The sequence below is a fragment of the Danio rerio genome, chromosome 19, assembly GCF_052040795.2.
Source record: "Danio rerio strain M-AB ecotype USA chromosome 19, GRCz13ab, whole genome shotgun sequence".
In the NCBI taxonomy this organism is placed as follows: domain Eukaryota; kingdom Metazoa; phylum Chordata; class Actinopteri; order Cypriniformes; family Danionidae; genus Danio; species Danio rerio.
In genome coordinates this window covers 28,880,085-28,900,639 of record NC_141039.2, presented here as the reverse complement: position 1 = coordinate 28,900,639, position 20,555 = coordinate 28,880,085, and the positions used below count along the sequence as shown (strand labels likewise).

General features: G+C 35.3%; 4 protein-coding genes across 4 annotated transcripts; all 4 read right to left on the bottom strand.

Annotated features, from left to right (window-relative positions):
* Nucleotides 1-2,520: 2,520 nt before the first annotated feature.
* Nucleotides 2,521-3,812, bottom strand: LOC147832578 (uncharacterized). The gene is made up of 2 exons (XM_087295820.1): nucleotides 3,633-3,812; nucleotides 2,521-3,560 (listed from the first exon to the last, which is right to left on the bottom strand). The coding sequence occupies exons 1-2, from the start codon at nucleotides 3,697-3,699 to the stop codon at nucleotides 3,163-3,165; spliced, it is 465 nt and encodes a 154-aa protein (XP_087151946.1). The 5' UTR covers nucleotides 3,700-3,812; the 3' UTR covers nucleotides 2,521-3,162.
* Nucleotides 3,813-6,659: 2,847 nt separating this feature from the next.
* On the bottom strand, nucleotides 6,660-7,966 carry LOC147832577 (uncharacterized). Its single transcript, XM_087295822.1, has 2 exons — nucleotides 7,768-7,966; nucleotides 6,660-7,695 (listed from the first exon to the last, which is right to left on the bottom strand). Exons 1-2 carry the CDS (start codon nucleotides 7,832-7,834, stop codon nucleotides 7,298-7,300), a joined length of 465 nt encoding a protein of 154 aa, XP_087151948.1. The 5' UTR covers nucleotides 7,835-7,966; the 3' UTR covers nucleotides 6,660-7,297.
* A 3,448-nt stretch (nucleotides 7,967-11,414) lies between these two features.
* Nucleotides 11,415-12,920, bottom strand: LOC147832576 (uncharacterized). The gene is made up of 2 exons (XM_087295818.1): nucleotides 12,526-12,920; nucleotides 11,415-12,453 (listed from the first exon to the last, which is right to left on the bottom strand). Exons 1-2 carry the CDS (start codon nucleotides 12,590-12,592, stop codon nucleotides 12,056-12,058), a joined length of 465 nt encoding a protein of 154 aa, XP_087151944.1. The 5' UTR covers nucleotides 12,593-12,920; the 3' UTR covers nucleotides 11,415-12,055.
* Nucleotides 12,921-18,959: 6,039 nt separating this feature from the next.
* LOC147832574 (uncharacterized) lies at nucleotides 18,960-20,267 on the bottom strand. Its single transcript, XM_087295819.1, has 2 exons — nucleotides 20,071-20,267; nucleotides 18,960-19,998 (listed from the first exon to the last, which is right to left on the bottom strand). The coding sequence occupies exons 1-2, from the start codon at nucleotides 20,135-20,137 to the stop codon at nucleotides 19,601-19,603; spliced, it is 465 nt and encodes a 154-aa protein (XP_087151945.1). The 5' UTR covers nucleotides 20,138-20,267; the 3' UTR covers nucleotides 18,960-19,600.
* Nucleotides 20,268-20,555: the final 288 nt, after the last annotated feature.

Here is a 20,555-nt window from a genome sequence, read left to right as displayed (position 1 = left end):
ACAGATGCATCATCTTTACTGGCCGGACTCGGTACTAACTGCTTGCAGCAGCGGACCTGAATGGCGAAGTCCATACGTCAAGCTAAACTGATGACTTTGCTAGCAGGTGAGGTTTTAGCTTTGCGAATTGTACTGTAACGAAGTTTGCTAACGATATTTAACCTACGCTAGTTTATGTTAACGCTAACTAATGATAAAAAGTGATGGTATTGGTAAAAAAAAAAATCTGAAAGTTAGTTTTAAAACACTTAATAGGCATAACTACAGAACTTATTAAGTCTCTGTTGGGCGGTCGGGTGTGGATGCAGGGTTTGCAAGCGCTTACTTAGCTAGCTCACCTTTTAAGGATGACTGTTAAATGCAGAAACATATGCAACAATTAGTTTAGTTTACGTTTAAGTGGGAGAAAGTTAGGTTTGTATTTAGGTGATTTAATCCAAAAAAATTTGTGCTGCAGTAAATAAGTTTAATTTATTTATTTTAAATTAAAACTACTTGTTTACTGAAAATTTAAATTGTATAACTTTTGCCTTTTTCTAAAATGCAATTTCTTGGTCTTTAGATACCCAAGTGCTTTTGTTAATTGTGGGTCTTCAAACTTTACATACAGGTAAAAAAAACATTACATACAATTACAGCTATTATTTCAGGTAAAACATGGTAACATTGAAAACAATATAGGCTCCATAAAATTACACATGATTTCTGAAGATATTTATGTGTGTGCAAGACACAAATAGTAAAAAAACTAACGCAGTTTCTTAATATCTGTCACTTTTTCTCTAAAGCTAACTCGAAATAACTATTCTCTAAACTGTCATTTTCTAAACCGTCATTCACTCAACATGTTTCTGTAATAATTAAGATCTTTACAGTACATGTGATGACTAAAATCCTCTGTGTAGTTAAATATACCACACAACTAAATCTACAGAGTTAAATGTGTATCATAAAAAACGTTTCTTAAATTTGGAGAAAGTCAATTAAATGTGGTTTCAACAAAATTCATTATGAAATGTAATGTAAACCTCAATGTAATATGTAAAATGACATTTATTTAATTTAAACTTAATGACATGCAAAGTTTGTTGCAAAATGAAGATGACAATAAATTAAATAATTTATTTTTGCCAATAATTCAGATTTCAACTGTAGATAATGCTTTTTGATGTTTATATCTGCTATTTTGGCTGTTTAACTGTTACCTACAGTGTGATCAAAGTTTTATACAACATAAGTGTGGCTGTTTGAGCATGAGCAATTCCATCTAAATGTCGACCTTTCAATGAAAAAATAAAGTTATCACCAAAATAGCGAAACCCTTTCTACATTTTTGAGTAGGCTTGTATTTCATAAAGCTAAAAATACTAAAAAAATGTCTCTGTCAATGTTTTTTAAAAAAATGATATTTGATTTACCAAAGTCACACAAGTGGCAATTTTACATCTGTCACATTCATAATAAAATCAAATCAATCATTTTTGTTTCATAGAAAGCCGACTCCTTTCCTTTTGATTAACATTATTTATTTTGCTTTGTGCAGTATAATTCACAGAATTTCTACAAAGTATGTTGTAAACTGTAAACTCACTAACCTTTTTGGTCTCATCCAAAACACGTTTATTTTCCTCATTTAAAATCTAAAAAATGTTTACAGATTTATGTTTTTTCTGATCTCATAACTCTGTGGTTAGTTGTTTTGTAAAAGTATAAACGGATGTTTCAATATAATGTTAACATATACTTTCCGAATTTATGTTTTGAGGCTTTTCTACAAATGTCACATGCATAACACTGGAGTCGCTTACATTTCTGTGCAAAGCAGATTTAGTTCATGTAAATTTTGTGACTTCAGCTCAAATGCTGTTTTAGTTCACTCTACAACAATTTAATGAGGTTAAAGCTAGCTTAAGGTTTGTAAAACACTTCAGAATGGTAATTTTTTTGTGTTGTTCTCGTGTGTTTAGATATCCAATATTAAATCCTCATGATTTTACTTTACAAAACGGTCAATTATTGTTGAAACATTGATCACTGAATAATACTATTACTGAGTGTCTAGAATCTCAGTTAAAAAGCATTGTTTGTTTACATGCTATCTGTCTATAAACACTTTATAGTGTTTATTTTTACTTTTATTAACTTTAATTAAAATAATAGTTTACCCCAAAAAATAAAATGACATAAATACAGATAAACTAGCCTTTGTGTCATTTAAAATTTCTATAAATTTGTTCAAAATAACACAAAAGCGTGCCGAAGAAAACTGCTAACCAAAACTGCGATAAGTGGTCTGTAATATTGAATAATAAATGTTAATTTTATTGAAATAAATGAACATTTATAATTAACTGACAGCCCTAAATAATAATATCAAATACCTTAATATAATATAATATAATATAATATAATATAATATAATATAATATAATATAATATAATATAATATAATATAATAAAACCTGAAATTGCATTGTATAAATGTAGGTAGAAGAGTGCTGAAGAAAAAATTCAGCAAAGTTGTTCACCATAACATTTTTTTATTATTATTTCTACCAATTTATTTTATTTTGTTTTGTTCAGTCGATTGTTCCACCTGTGTCTTCCACATCTTCAGGTAATTCTGATGCTGTTGGCATTGTCTTGAGTTTGTGATCTTCTGAAACTCTGCAGAATCTAATCTGTTGTCCAGAATCAGCTGGTTTGTCTTAGTCGGGCATCTCAGCTGAGACCTGTCCACTATGGGTGACCCTGCCGGTATCTGAAGTACCAGTGGTGAAGCTCTCAGCATCACTGATGCACACAAGCCCTCACAGCACGTCAAGCTGCAAACCACGTGAGGGACCCTAACCTAACCTACCCTAACTTAACAGACATCACAAATCACTAAACGCATCGAAACACCCTGAAGAGTCCAGCGACCGACCCGCAACACGAGAACAACCGATCAGAAAACCCTGATAAACGTGCAGAAAACCACATGAAACAACCTGATGACCACACAGCAAAGCATTAAAAACCATGAGCAAACCCACTGACAATCACCAAACACAGCCGACTGATGAAGCAAGAGTGTGTGAAAAAGGAAACTTACTTGTAAACTTGCTCTAGAACTATGTACAGTATATACAGTATTTACATGCGCAGCCTGTGGTGTGATTCTCAGTGTCTGGACCTCTTTCTTCTGGGCTCCTCAGGCAGCGGCTCTTCACTGATGTCTACCTGGATTCGAGGAGCGATGCTGGATCCAGATCTGCTCTCTGTGATGACTATTCGTCCATCAGCCTGCTCCGTCTCCTCCACTACAGGACACCCGAGTGCCTCCCACAGCCGCTGCTTGATGTCCAGGCCCAGCTGCAGGCTGTAGGGACGGCGGTGACCACATCGGTTCTTCCTCATGGGCTCAACCACAGAGCGGTAGATGTCCTGATAGTCCTCAACACTGCAGCCATGGATGGAGAGAGACTCTGTCTGCTGACCTGCATCCTCTGAAGACACTGTGACTGCTGGACGGAGGTCAGGAAGGACAGCCGCGTTCTTCACGTGTCGCTCCTCCAAACCTGAAACAGAGACACGGCTGTAAGTGTGATCTAACCTGACCACAGCTGCAGGATCCAGAGCAGAAGAGGCACCCTCCACCAAGAAGTCTCTCAGGCGTGCAGGAAGAGCCCTGGTTCTTCTGAGGCGTCGCTGCTCCATGAAGATCAACTTCTCAAATCAGACAAACTGATGAAACTTGTCAAACTGGAGAGTTTAAAGAGCTTCAAGCAGAGGATTCAAGACTTTCAGACACTTGTGTGGATTTAAAGTGTAAACTCCAGTTGCCGTGGTGACAGAATATTGAACTGGTTTAAATGTAAACACTTGATCAGCAGTAAGTCAATCTGAACACAAGAAAAGTTCTTCTCTGTTACCAGTTTTGTATTTATTACAGTAAATATAAGCAAATACTGTGTGAATGAAACAAAATTACTAATACAGAAACATTATCAAACACTTTGATTTAAATATGATTAAAATCAATTATGGTCAGCAAATTTTTATGAATAAAGTCAATCATTATTTTAAAATCAATTATCAATTAAAGATATCTTTATGAAAAAAACATTTTAGAATGTCCACATACATTTGAAGTAAATATAATTAGCCCTCCTGTGAGTTTTTTTTTTTTTTTTTTCAAATATTTTCCAACTTGTTTAACAGAGCAAGGAATTTTTCACCTTATTTCATATCATATTTTTTTCTTCTAGAGAAAGTTATATTTGTTTTATTTCAGCTAAAAGAAAAGCAGTTTTAAATTTTTTTAAATCATTTATGGTCAATATTAGTCCCCTAAGCAACATTTTTCTCGATTGTCTACAAAAAAAAACCATCGTCACAATGACTTGCCTAAAAGTGCTACATTCACAAAGTAGCCTAAGCTTTATATGCTTTACATAATTGCAATCTAGTTTATTTATTTATACTAAAAAGTATCAATTTGCTTCCTCTACTTAAAATATACCCGTTTTTATATAAAAGTATTTTGAGTAAAACTATTGCAATTTATTTGAGTACAGAGTTTTGTATGTGGGTTTTGTGTACAGGAAATGTTATTAAAGTGATTTTACACACAATTTATTAGTGCAGCTGCCAATGTGCGGCAGGTCTGTGCATCAAACTTGATTTTAATAAATCGGCGTTACCTCTTTTTCATTGACCGGAACAGATGACAGATGCATCATCTTTACTGGCCGGACTCGGTACTAACTGCTTGCAGCAGCGGACCTGAATGGCGAAGTCCATACGTCAAGCTAAACTGCTGACTTTGCTAGCAGGTGAGGTTTTAGCTTTGCGAATTGTACTGTAACGAAGTTTGCTAACGATATTTAACCTACGCTAGTTTATGTTAACGCTAACTAATAATAAAAAGTGATGGTATTGGTAAAAAAAAAATCTGAAAGTTAGTTTTAAAACACTTATTAGGCATAACTACAGAACTTATTAAGTCTCTGTTGGGCGGTCGGGGTGTGGATGCAGGGTTTGCTAGCGCTTACTTAGCTAGCTCACCTTTTAAGGATGACTGTTAAATGCAGAAACATGCAACAATTAGTTTAGTTTACGTTTAAGTGGGAGAAAGTTATGTTTGTATTTAGGTGATTTAATCCAAAAAAAATTTGTGCTGCAGTGAATAATTTATTTATTTTAAATTAAAACTACTTGTTTACTGAAAATTTAAATTGTATAACTTTTGCCTTTTTCTAAAATGCAATTTCTTGGTCTTTAGATACCCAAGTACTTTTGTTAATTGTGGGTCTTCAAACTTTACATCCAGGTAAGAAAAACTTTACATACAATTACAGCTATGATGTTTATATCTGCTATTTTGGCTGTTTAACTGTTACCTACAGTGTGATCAAAGTTTTATACAACATAAGTGTGGCTGTTTGAGCATGAGCAATTCCATCTAAATGTCGACCTTTCAGTGAAAAAATAAAGTTATCACCAAAATAGCGAAACCCTTTCTACATTTTTGAGTAGGCTTGTATTTCATAAAGCTAAAAATACAAAAAAAAAAAATGTCTCTGTCAATGTTTTTTTTTTTAAATTATACTTGATTTACTAAAGTCACACAAGTGGCAATTTTACATCTGTCACATCCATAATAAAATCAAATCAATCATTTTTGTTTCATAGAAAGCCGACTCCTTTCCTTTTGATTTACATTATTTATTTTGCTTTGTGCAGTATAATTCACAGAATTTCTACAAAGTATGTTGTAAACTGTAAACTCACTAACCTTTTTGGTCTCATCCAAAACACGTTTATTTTCCTCATTTAAAATCTAAAAAATGTTTACAGATTTATGTTTTTTCTGATCTCATAACTCTGTGGTTAGTTGTTTTGTAAAAGTATAAACGGATGTTTCAATATAATGTTAACATATACTTTCCGAATTTATGTTTTGAGGCTTTTCTACAAATGTCACATGCATAACACTGGAGTTGCTTACATTTCTGTGCAAAGCAGATTTAGTTCATGTAAATTTTGTGACTTCAGCTCAAATGCTGTTTTAGTTCACTCTACAACAATTTAATGAGGTTAAAGCTAGCTTAAGGTTTGTAAAACACTTCAGAATGGTAATTTTTTTGTGTTGTTCTCGTGTGTTTAGATATCCAATATTAAATCCTCATGATTTTACTTTACAAAACGGTCAATTATTGTTGAAACATTGATCACTGAATAATACTATTACTGAGTGTCTAGAATCTCAGTTAAAAAGCATTGTTTGTTTACATGCTATCTGTCTATAAACACTTTATAGTGTTTATTTTTACTTTTATTAACTTTAATTAAAATAATAAGTTACCCCAAAAAATAAAATGACATAAATACAGATAAACTAGCCTTTGTGTCATTTAAAATTTCTATAAATTTGTTCAAAATAACACAAAAGCGTGCAGAAGAAAACTGCTAACCAAAACTGCGATAAGTGGTCTGTAATATTGAATAATAAATGTTAATTTTATTAAAATAAATGAACATTTATAATTAACTGACAGCCCTAAATAATAATATCAAATACCTTAATATAATATAATATAATATAATATAATAAAACCTGAAATTGCATTGTAAAAATGTAGGTAGAAGAGTGCTGAAGAAAAAATACAGCAAAGTTGTTCACCATAACATTTTTTTATTATTATTTCTACCAATTTATTTTATTTTGTTTTGTTTAGTCGATTGTTCCACCTGTGTCTTCCACATCTTCAGGTAATTCTGATGCTGTTGGCATTGTCTTGAGTCTGTGATCTTCTAAAACTCTGCAGAATCTAATCTGTTGTCCAGAATCAGCTGGTTTGTCTTAGTCGGGCATCTCAGCTGAGACCTGTCCACTATGGGTGACCCTGCCGGTATCTGACGTACCAGTGGTGAAGCTCTCAGCATCACTGATGCACACAAGCCCTCACAGCACGTCAAGCTGCAAACCACGTGAGGGACCCTAACCTAACCTACCCTAACTTAACAGACACGGCAAATCACTAAACGCATCGAAACACCCTGAAGAGTCCAGCGACCGACCCGCAACACGAGAACAACCGATCAGAAAACCCTGATAAACGTGCAGAAAACCACATGAAACAACCTGATGACCACACAGCAAAGCATTAAAAACCATGAGCAAACCCACTGACAATCACCAAACACAGCCGACTGATGAAGCAAGAGTGTGTGAAAAAGGAAACTTACTTGTAAACTTGCTCTAGAACTACAGTATATACAGTATTTACATGCGCAGCCTGTAGTGTGATTCTCAGTGTCTGGACCTCTTTCTTCTGGGCTCCTCAGGCAGCGGCTCTTCACTGATGTCTACCTGGATTCGAGGAGCGATGCTGGATCCAGATCTGCTCTCTGTGATGACTATTCGTCCATCAGCCTGCTCCGTCTCCTCCACTACAGGACACCCGAGTGCCTCCCACAGCCGCTGCTTGATGTCCAGGCCCAGCTGCAGGCTGTAGGGACGGCGGTGACCGCATCGGTTCTTCCTCATGGGCTCGACCACAGAGCGGTAGATGTCCTGATAGTCCTCAACACTGCAGCCATGGATGGAGAGAGACTCTGTCTGCTGACCTGCATCCTCTGAAGACACTGTGACTGCTGGACGGAGGTCAGGAAGGACAGCCGCGTTCTTCACGTGTCGCTCCTCCAAACCTGAAACAGAGACACGGCTGTAAGTGTGATCTAACCTGACCACAGCTGCAGGATCCAGAGCAGAAGAGGCACCCTCCACCAAGAAGTCTCTCAGGCGTGCAGGAAGAGCCCTGGTTCTTCTGAGGCGTCGCTGCTCCATGAAGATCAACTTCTCAAATCAGACAAACTGATGAAACTTGTCAAACTGGAGAGTTTAAAGAGCTTCAAGCAGAGGATTCAAGACTTTCAGACACTTGTGTGGATTTAAAGTGTAAACTCCAGTTGCCGTGGTGACAGAATATTGAACTGGTTTAAATGTAAACAACACTTGATCAGCAGTAGGTCAATCAGAGCACGAGAAAAGTTCTTCTCTGTTACCAGTTTTGTATTTATTACAGTAAATAAAAGCAAATACTGTGTGAATGAAACAAAATTAGTAATACAGAAACATTATGAAACACTTTGATTTAAATATGATTAACATCAAATATGGTCAGCAGATTTTTATGTATAAAGTCAATCATTATTTTAAAATCAATTATCAATTAAAGATATCTTTATGAAAAAAACATTTTAGAATGTCCACATACATTTATAGTAAATATAATTAGCCCTCCTGTGAGTTTTTTTTTTTAATTTTTCAAATATTTTTCAACAGAGCAAGGAATTTTTCACCTTATTTCATATCATATTTTTTTTCTTCTAGAGAAAGTTATATTTGTTTTATTTCAGCTAAAAGAAAAGCAGTTTTAAAATTTTTTTAAAATCATTTATGGTCAATATTAGTCCCCTAAGCAACATTTTTCTCGATTGTCTACAAAAAACCCATCGTCACAATGACTTACCTAAAAGTACATTCACAAAGTAGCCTAAGCTTTATATGCTTTAGATAGGCTAATTGCAATCTAGTTTATTTATTTATACTAAAAAGTATCAATTTACTTCCTCTACTTAAAATATACCCGTTTCTATATAAAAGTATTTTGAGTAAAACTATTGCAATTTATTTGAGTACAGAGTTTTGTATGTGGGTGTTGTGTACAGGAAATGTTTTTAAAGTGATTTTACACACAATTTATTAGTGCAGCTGCCAATGTGCGGCAGGTCTGTGCATCAAACTTGATTTTAATAAATCGGCGTTACCTCTTTTTCATTGACTGGAACAGATGGCAGATGCATCATCTTTACTGGCCGGACTCGGTACTAACTGCTTGCAGCAGCGGACCTGAATGGCGAAGTCCATACGTCAAGCTAAACTGCTGACTTTGCTAGCGCGCAGGTGAGGTTTTAGCTTTGCAAATTGTACTGTAACGAAGTTTGCAAACGATATTCAACCTACGCTAGTTTATGTTAACGCTAACTAATGATAAAAAGTGATTGTATTGGTAAAAAAAATCTGAAAGTAAGTTAGTTTCAAAACACGTATTAGGCATAACTACAGAACTTATTAACAAGTATCTGGTGGGCGGTCGGGGTGTGGGTGCAGCAGCTGTGGGTTTGCTAGCGCTTACTTAGCTAACACACCTTTCAAGTCATTAGCAGCAAATTAAGGATGGATATTAAATGCAGAAACATGCAACAATTAATTAAGTAGTTTGTGTGTAAATAAGAGAAAGTTAGGTTTGTGTTTAAGTGATATACTCCATTTTTTTAATGCTGCAGTGAATAAGTTAGTTTTTTTTAATACATTACATTTAATACATTACATTTACTAATGATGTTTACAGAAGCATTTAAATTGTATAACTTTTGCCTTTTTCTAAAATGCAATTTCTTGGTCTTTAGATACCCAAGTGCTTTTGTTAATTGTGTGTCTTCAAACTTTACATCCAGGTAAGAAAAACAGTACATACAATTACAGCTCTTATTTCAGGTAAAACATGGTAACATTGAAAACAATATAGGCTCCATAAAATTACACACGATTTCTGAAGATATTTGTGTGTGTGCAAGACACAAATAGTAAAAAAACTAACGCAGTTTCTTAATATCTGTCACTTTTTCTCTAAAGCTAACTCGAAATAACTATTCATTAAACTGTCATTTTCTAATCCGTCATTCACTCAACATGTTTCTGTAATAATTAAGATCTTTACAGTACATGTGATGACTAAAATCCTCTGTGTAGTTAAATATACCACACAACTAAATCTACAGAGTTAAATGTGTATCATAAAAAATGTTTCTTAAATTTGGAGAAAGTCAATTAAATGTGGTTTCAGCAAAAATCATTATGAAATGTAATGTAAACCTCAATGTAATATGTAAAAATGGTGATGCATTTATTTATTTAATTTAAACTTAATGACATGCAAAGTTTGTTGCAAAATGAAGATGACAATTAAATTATAAAATTTAATTTTGCCAATAATTCAGATTTTAACTGTAGATAATGCTTTTTGATGTTTATATCTGCTATTTTGGCTGTTTAACTGTTACCTACAGTGTGATCAAAGTTTTATATAACATAAGTGTGGCTGTTTGAGCATGAGCAATTCCATCTAAATGTCAACCTTTCAATGAAAAAATAAAGTTATCACCAATATAGCAAAACCCTTTCTACATTTTTGAGTAGGCTTGTATTTCATAAAGCTAAAACTACTAAAAAAAAATGTCTCTGTCAATGTTTTTTTAAAAATTATACTTGATTTACTAAAGTCACACAAGTGGCAATTTTACATCTGTCACATCCATAATAAAATCAATCATTTTTGTTTCATAGAAAGCCGACTCCTTTCCTTTTGATTAACATTATTTATTTTGCTTTGTGCAGTATAATTCACAGAATTTCTACAAAGTATGTTGTAAACTGTAAACTCACTAACCTTTTTGGTCACATCCAAAACACGTTTATTTTCCTCATTTAAAATCTAAAAAATGTTTACAGATTTATGTTTTTTCTGATCTCATAACTCTGTGGTTAGTTGTTTTGTAAAAGTATAAACGGATGTTTCAATATAATGTTAACATATACTTTCCGAATTTATGTTTTGAGGCTTTTCTACAAATGTCACATGCATAACACTGGAGTCGCTTACATTTCTGTGCAAAGCAGATTTAGTTCATGTAAATTTTGTGACTTCAGCTCAAATGCTGTTTTAGTTGACTCTACAACAATTTAATGAGGTTAAAGCTAGCTTAAGGTTCGTAAAACACTTCAGAATGGTAATTTCTTTGTGTTGTTCTCGTGTGTTTAGATATCCAATATTAAATCCTCATGATTTTACTTTACAAAACGGTCAATTATTGTTGAAACATTGATCACTGAATAATACTATTACTGAGTGTCTAGAATCTCAGTTAAAAAGCATTGTTTGTTTACATGCTATCTGTCTATAAACACTTTATAGTGTTTATTTTTACTTTTATTAACTTTGATTAAAATAATAGTTTACCCCAAAAAATAAAATGACATAAATACAGATAAACTAGCCTTTGTGTCATTTTAAATTTCTATAAATTTGTTCAAAATAACACAACAGCGTGCAGAAGAAAACTGCTAACCAAAACTGCGATAAGTGGTCTGTAATATTGAATAATAAATGTTAATTTTATTGAAATAAATGAACATTTATAATTAACTGACAGCCCTAAATAATAATATCAAATACCTTAATATAATATAATATAATATAATATAATATAATATAATATAATATAATATAATATACTATAATAAAACCTGAAATTGCATTGTATAAATGTAGGTAGAAGAGTGCTGAAGAAAAAATACAGCAAAGTTGTTCACCATAACATTTTTTATTATTATTTCTACCAATTTATTTTATTTTGTTTTGTTCAGTCGATTGTTCCACCTGTGTCTTCCACATCTTCAGGTAATTCTGATGCTGTTGGCATTGTCTTGAGTCTGTGATCTTCTGAAACTCTGCAGAATCTAATCTGCTGTCCAGAATCAGCTGGTTTGTCTTAGTCGGGCATCTCAGCTGAGACCTGTCCACTATGGGTGACCCTGCCGGTATCTGAAGTACCAGTGGTGAAGCTCTCAGCATCACTGATGCACACAAGCCCTCACAGCACGTCAAGCTGCAAACCACGTGAGGGACCCTAACCTAACCTACCCTAACTTAACAGACACGGCAAATCACTAAACGCATCGAAACACCCTGAAGAGTCCAGCGACCGACCCGCAACACGAGAACAACCGATCAGAAAACCCTGATAAACGTGCAGAAAACCACATGAAACAACCTGATGACCACACAGCAAAGCATTAAAAACCATGAGCAAACCCACTGACAATCACCAAACACAGCCGACTGATGAAGCAAGAGTGTGTGAAAAAGGAAACTTACTTGTAAACTTGCTCTAGAACTATGTACAGTATATACAGTATTTACATGCGCAGCCTGTGGTGTGATTCTCAGTGTCTGGACCTCTTTCTTCTGGGCTCCTCAGGCAGCGGCTCTTCACTGATGTCTACCTGGATTCGAGGAGCGATGCTGGATCCAGATCTGCTCTCTGTGATGACTATTCGTCCATCAGCCTGCTCCGTCTCCTCCACTACAGGACACCCGAGTGCCTCCCACAGCCGCTGCTTGATGTCCAGGCCCAGCTGCAGGCTGTAGGGACGGCGGTGACCACATCGGTTCTTCCTCATGGGCTCAACCACAGAGCGGTAGATGTCCTGATAGTCCTCAACACTGCAGCCATGGATGGAGAGAGACTCTGTCTGCTGACCTGCATCCTCTGAAGACACTGTGACTGCTGGACGGAGGTCAGGAAGGACAGCCGCGTTCTTCACGTGTCGCTCCTCCAAACCTGAAACAGAGACACGGCTGTAAGTGTGATCTAACCTGACCACAGCTGCAGGATCCAGAGCAGAAGAGGCACCCTCCACCAAGAAGTCTCTCAGGCGTGCAGGAAGAGCCCTGGTTCTTCTGAGGCGTCGCTGCTCCATGAAGATCAACTTCTCAAATCAGACAAACTGATGAAACTTGTCAAACTGGAGAGTTTAAAGAGCTTCAAGCAGAGGATTCAAGACTTTCAGACACTTGTGTGGATTTAAAGTGTAAACTCCAGTTGCCGTGGTGACAGAATATTGAACTGGTTTAAATGTAAACACTTGATCAGCAGTAAGTCAATCTGAACACGAGAAAAGTTCTTCTCTGTTACCAGTTTTGTAATTTTACAGTAAATTTAAGTAAATATTGTGTGAACTGAACAAAATTGGTAATACAGAAACAGACAAACACTTTGATTTAAATACAATTTAAATCATTTAGGCTCAGCAGATAGTTATTATGAATAAAGTAAATCATTATTTTAAAATCAAATATCAATTAAAGATATCTTATGAAAAAAAAAAAACATTTTAGAATGTCCACATACATTTGAAGTAAATATAATTAGCCCCCCTGTGAGTTTTTTTTTTTTTTTTTTTTCAAATATTTTCCAACTTGTTTAACGGAACAAGGAATTTTTCACCTTATTTCATATCATATTTTTTCTTCTAGAGAAAGTTATATTTGTTTTATTTCAGCTAAAAGAAAAACAGTTTTAAATTAAAAAAAAAATCATTTATGGTCAATATTAGCCCCCTAAGCAACATTTTTCTCGATTGTCTACAAACAAACCATTGACTTGCCTAAAAGTGCTACATTCACAAAGTAGCCTAAGCTTTATATGCTTTAGATAGGCTTATTGCAATCTAGTTTATTTATTTATACTAAAAAGTATCAATTTTCTTCCTCTTTACTTAAAATATACCCGTTTTTATATAAAAGTATTTTGAGTAAAACTATTGCAATTTATTTGAGTACAGAGTTTTGTATGTGGGTTTTGTGTACGGGAAATGTTTTAAAGTGATTTTACACACAATTTATTAGTGCAGCTGCCAATGTGCGGCAGGTCTGTGCATCAAACTTGATTTTAATAAATCGGCGTTACCTCTTTTTCATTGACTGGAACAGATGGCAGATGCATTATGTTTAATGGCCGGACTCGGTATACTGCTTGCAGCAGCGGACCTGAATGGCGAAGTCCATACGTCAAGCTAAACTGCTGACTTTGCTAGCAGGTGAGGTTTTAGCTTTACAAATTGTACTGTAACGAAGTTTGCTAACGATATTTAACCTACGCTAGTTTATGTTAACGCTAACTAATGATTAAAAGTGATTGTATTGGTAAAAAAAAAAAAACTGAAAGTAAGTTAGTTTCAAAACACGTATTAGGCATAACTACAGAACTTATTAACAAGTATCTGGTGGGCGGTCGGGGTGTGGGTGCAGCTGTGGGTTTGCTAGCGCTTACTTAGCTAACACACCTTTCAAGTTATTAGCAGCAAATTAAGGATGGATATTAAATGCAGAAACATGCAACAATTAGTTAAGTAGTTTGTGTGTAAATAAGAGAAAGTTAGGTTTGTGTTTAAGTGATTTACTCCATTTTTTTAATGCTGCAGTGAATAAGTTAGTTTTTTTTTTTATTAAATTACATTTACTAATGATGTTTACAAAAACATTTAAATTGTATAACTTTTGCCTTATTCTAAAATGCAATTTCTTGGTCTTTAGATACCCAAGTGCTTTTGTTAATTGTGGGTCTTCAAACTTTACATCCGGGTAAGAAAAACATTACGTACAATTACAGCTCTTATTTCAGGTAAAACATGGTAACATTGAAAACAATATAGGCTCCATAAAATTACACACGATTTCTGAAGATATTTGTGTGTGTGCAAGACACAAACAGTAAAAAAACTAATGCAGTTTCTTAATATCTGTCACTTTTTCTCTAAAGCTAACTCGAAATAACTATTCATTAAACTGTCATTTTCTAAACCGTCATTCACTCAACATGTTTCTGTAATAATTAAGATCTTTACAGTACATGTGATGACTAAAATCCTCTGTGTAGTTAAATATACCACACAACTAAATCTACAGAGTTAAATGTGTATCATAAAAAATGTTTCTTAAATTTGGAGAAAGTCAATTAAATGTGGTTTCAGCAAAATTCATTATGAAATGTAATGTAAACCTCAATGTAATATGTAAAATGGCGATGCATTTATTTATTTAATTTAAACTTTATGACATGCAAACTTTGTTGCAAAATGAAGATGACAATTAAATTATAAAATTTAATTTTGCCAATAATTCAGATTTCAACTGTAGATAATGCTTTTTGATGTTTATATCTGCTATTTTGGCTGTTTAACTGTTACCTACAGTGTGATCAAAGTTTTATACAACATAAGTGTGGCTGTTTGAGCATGAGCAATTCCATCTAAATGTCGACCTTTCAGTGAAAAAATAAAGTTATCACCAAAATAGCGAAACCCTTTCTACATTTTTGAGTAGGCTTGTATTTCATAAAGCTAAAAATACTAAAAAAATGTCTCTGTCAATGTTTTTAAAAAAATTATATTTGATTTACTAAAGTCACACAAGTGGCAATTTTACATCTGTCACATCCATAATAAAATCAAGTCAATCATTTTTGTTTCATAGAGAGCAGACTCCTTTCCTTTTGATTAACATTATTTATTTTGCTTTGTGCAGTATAATTCACAGAATTTCTACAAAGTATGTTGTAAACTGTAAACTCACTAACCTTTTTGGTCACATCCAAAACACGTTTATTTTCCTCATTTAAAATCTAAAAAATGTTTACAGATTTATGTTTTTTCTGATCTCATAACTCTGTGGTTAGTTGTTTTGTAAAAGTATAAACGGATGCTTCAATATAATGTTAACATATACTTTCCGAATTTATGTTTTGAGGCTTTTCTACAAATATCACATGCATAACTCAATGCACCCGCAAACTCAAATGACCTTGATGTAGTAACCAGCAGTATGGATGCCATCTTTACTAGCACACTAAATACTGTGGCACCCATCAAATTAAAAAAGGCTAGAGAGATTAAAACTATACCATGGTATAATAGTCATACTCGTGCGCTCAAAACAGCAACCCGCGCCCTGGAACGTAAATGGAAAAAAACTAATTTAGAGGTCTTTAGAATTGCATACAAAAACAGTATGTCCAGCTATAGGAGGGCTCTAAAATCGAATAAAAAAAAAAACGAGCACCTGCGCAAACTGATAGAAAATAATCATAACAATCCTAGATTTTTATTTAACACCATCTCTAAATTAGCAAATAATCGGTCATCCTTGGAACGAACTACTCCACCGCAAATTAGTAGTGATGACTTCATGAATTTTTTCAGTGATAAAATAGAAGGCTTTAGACAGAAAATAGGAGATGCCAAACTTTCTGCACCGGCTTATACTCCAAATCCTGTAAATATTTCATTGAATCATAATAATAACCTACACTGCTTCAAAATCATAGAACACGAAAAGTTAATAAAAATTATAAATAGCTCTAAACCAGCTACGTGTATGCTGGACTCAATTCCGACAAAATTACTGAAAGAGCTGCTACCTGCTATAGGAGAACCTCTTCTTAACATTATCAACTCTTCTTTATCTATAGGCCATGTTCCAAACTCTTACAAGCTAGCTGTTTTTAAGCCTATTATTAAGAAACCGCAACTAGACACCAACAACTTAGCTAACTATAGGCCTATTTCAAATCTTCCATTTATGTCTAAAATACTAGAAAAAGTTGTTTCCACTCAATTATGCTCTTTACTGCAGACAAACAATATTTTTGAAGTGTTTCAGTCAGGTTTCAGGGCTCACCACAGTACAGAAACCGCCTTAGTGAAAATAACCAATGATTTACTCTTAGCTGCTGACCGAGGGTGCGTCTCGCTATTAGTTTTACTCGATCTTAGTGCGGCATTTGATACCATTGACCACAATATCCTCATAAATCGCTTAAAGTCTACAGGTGTCCAGGGACAGGCTCTACAATGGTTTAAGTCATACTTAACTGACCGTTACCAGTTTGTGAATATTAATGGACAGCCTTCACAAGTCAGCCCAGTAAAGTATGGGATGCCTCAAGGATCAGTTTTAGGCCCTTTACTGTTTACAATTTACATGCTACCTCTGGGAGACATTATTAGAAGACTTGGGATCAGCTTTCACTGCTATGCAGATGATACTCAATTATATATTTCAACTAAACCTGACGAGACGTCTGAACTGTCTAAACTAACTGAGTGTATCAAAGACATCAAAGACTGGATGACCAACAATTTTCTTCTCTTAAACTCTGACAAAACAGAATTATTACTTATTGGGCCTAAATCTTGCACACAGCAGATCTCGCAACTCAATTTACAATTAGAGGGATACAAAGTTAGCTTTACCTCTACTATAAAAGATCTGGGTGTCATATTAGACAGCAATCTAACTTTTGAAAATCATATATCCCATGTCACAAAAACTGCCTTCTTTCATCTGAGAAATATCGCTAAATTACGTAATATGCTATCCATCTCAGATGCAGAAAAGCTAGTCCATGCTTTTATGACTTCGAGACTGGATTACTGTAATGCTCTATTTGCTGGCTGCCCAGCATCCTCTATTAACAGACTTCAATTAGTACAAAATGCAGCAGCCAGAGTTCTGACCAGGTCTAGAAAATATGATCATATCACCCCAATTTTATCCTCCTTACACTGGCTGCCTGTTAAGTTTCGTATTGAATTTAAAATATTACTTCTCACCTATAAAGCCCTAAATAATCTAGCTCCTGTTTATCTAACCAACCTTCTGTCTCGCTACAAACCAACTCGCTCTTTAAGATCTCAAAACTCAGGGCTTCTGGTAGTACCTAGAATAGCAAAATCAAGTAAAGGAGGTCGAGCCTTCTCTTTCATGGCTCCTACACTCTGGAATAGCCTTCCTGATAACGTCCGAGGCTCAGACACACTCTCCTAGTTCAAAACTAGATTAAAGACCTATCTGTTTAGTAAAGCATACTCTCAATGCATCACCTAGCGGGTTCCACACAGGCTTCTGCATCTTGCTTATATACACTATGAACAGCAGCTAAGCTAATTATTTTCTTTATTCTCTATTTTCACCTGGGGATACTCATCCCGAGGTCCTCAGATTATGCGGAGTCACTGATTGGATCCAAGACCAGCGACGTGATGATCCCAAGGATTCATTATCCGGGACCAGGCCATATCCTGAGCTGCTGCTGCGCTGATGGTCGTGGGGAGTGGAGAACATGAGTCTGATTCCAGCGACGCTCCAGGGACAGACGAGTCTTCGCTGAGGCCATCTTCCAGCCTCAACCACGGCGAATGAAGCTCTGCACAAGACTTTTGGCCAGCGGAGAAATTAAAATGGTCGTGCCCAACTGAGTCTGGTTCTCTCAAGGTTTTTTTCTTCACTCCCATCAGGTGAAGTTTTTTTTCCCTCTCCGCTGTCGCCACTGCCTCGCATGGTTCAGGATTGGTAGAGCTACGCATCGATGAATTGGCTCCTCAGTGTTTGAACTCTCAGTAATGATTAAATCACACTGAACTGAGCTAAACTGAACTGAACTTAAACACTAAAACCTGAACCACATTGTTCCAGTTACTATGACCATTTATGTGAAGCTGCATTGACACAATCTACATTGTAAAAGCGCTATACAAATAAAGCTGAATTGAATTGAATAACACTGAAGTCGCTAACATTTCTGTCCAAAGCAGATTTAGTTCATGTAAATTTTGTGACTTCAGCTCAAATGCTGTTTTAGTTCACTCTACAACAATTTAATGAGGTTAAAGCTAGCTTAAGGTTCGTAAAACACTTCAGAATGGTAATTTTTTGTGTTGTTCTCGTGTGTTTAGATATCCAATATTAAATCCTCATGATTTTACTTTACAAAACGGTCAATTATTGTTGAAACATTGATCACTGAATAATACTATTACTGAGTGTCTAGAATCTCAGTTAAAAAGCATTGTTTGTTTACATGCTATCTGTCTATAAACACTTTATAGTGTTTATTTTTACTTTTATTAACTTTAATTAAAATAATAGTTTACCCCAAAAAATAAAATGACATAAATACAGATAAACTAGCCTTTGTGTCATTTTAAATTTCTATAAATTTGTTCAAAATGACACAAAAGCGTGCCGAAGAAAACTGCTAACCAAAACTGCGATAAGTGGTCTGTAATATTGAATAATAAATGTTAATTTTATTGAAATAAATGAACATTTATAATTAACTGACAGCCCTAAATAATAATATCAAATACCTTAATATAATATAATATAATATAATATAATATAATATAATATAATATAATATAATATAATATAATATACTATAATAAAACCTGAAATTGCATTGTATAAATGTAGGTAGAAGAGTGCTGAAGAAAAAATACAGCAAAGTTGTTCACCATAACATTTTTTATTATTATTTCTACCAATTTATTTTATTTTGTTTTGTTCAGTCGATTGTTCCACCTGTGTCTTCCACATCTTCAGGTAATTCTGATGCTGTTGGCATTGTCTTGAGTCTGTGATATTCTGAAACTCTGCAGAATCTAATCTGCTGTCCAGAATCAGCTGGTTTGTCTTAGTCGGGCATCTCAGCTGAGACCTGTCCACTATGGGTGACCCTGCCGGTATCTGAAGTACCAGTGGTGAAGCTCTCAGCATCACTGATGCACACAAGCCCTCACAGCACGTCAAGCTGCAAACCACGTGAGGGACCCTAACCTAACCTACCCTAACTTAACAGACACTGCAAATCACTAAACGCATCGAAACACCCTGAAGAGTCCAGCGACCGACCCGCAACACGAGAACAACCGATCAGAAAACCCTGATAAACGTGCAGAAAACCACATGAAACAACCTGATGACCACACAGCAAAGCATTAAAAACCATGAGCAAACCCACTGACAATCACCAAACACAGCCGACTGATGAAGCAAGAGTGTGTGAAAAAGGAAACTTACTTGTAAACTTGCTCTAGAACTATGTACAGTATATACAGTATTTACATGCGCAGCCTGTGGTGTGATTCTCAGTGTCTGGACCTCTTTCTTCTGGGCTCCTCAGGCAGCGGCTCTTCACTGATGTCTACCTGGATTCGAGGAGCGATGCTGGATCCAGATCTGCTCTCTGTGATGACTATTCGTCCATCAGCCTGCTCCGTCTCCTCCACTACAGGACACCCGAGTGCCTCCCACAGCCGCTGCTTGATGTCCAGGCCCAGCTGCAGGCTGTAGGGACGGCGGTGACCACATCGGTTCTTCCTCATGGGCTCAACCACAGAGCGGTAGATGTCCTGATAGTCCTCAACACTGCAGCCATGGATGGAGAGAGACTCTGTCTGCTGACCTGCATCCTCTGAAGACACTGTGACTGCTGGACGGAGGTCAGGAAGGACAGCCGCGTTCTTCACGTGTCGCTCCTCCAAACCTGAAACAGAGACACGGCTGTAAGTGTGATCTAACCTGACCACAGCTGCAGGATCCAGAGCAGAAGAGGCACCCTCCACCAAGAAGTCTCTCAGGCGTGCAGGAAGAGCCCTGGTTCTTCTGAGGCGTCGCTGCTCCATGAAGATCAACTTCTCAAATCAGACAAACTGATGAAACTTGTCAAACTGGAGAGTTTAAAGAGCTTCAAGCAGAGGATTCAAGACTTTCAGACACTTGTGTGGATTTAAAGTGTAAACTCCAGTTGCCGTGGTGACAGAATATTGAACTGGTTTAAATGTAAACACTTGATTAGCAGTAAGTCAATCTGAACACGAGAAAAGTTCTTCTCTGTTTCCAGTTTTGTAATTTTACAGTAAATTTAAGTAAATATTGTGTGAACTGAACAAAATTGGTAATACAGAAACAGACAAACACTTTGATTTAAATACAATTAAAATAAATTAGGCTCAGCAGATAGTTATTATGAATAAAGTAAATTATTATTTTAAAATCAAATATCAATTAAAGATATCTTATGAAAAAAAAACATTTTAGAAT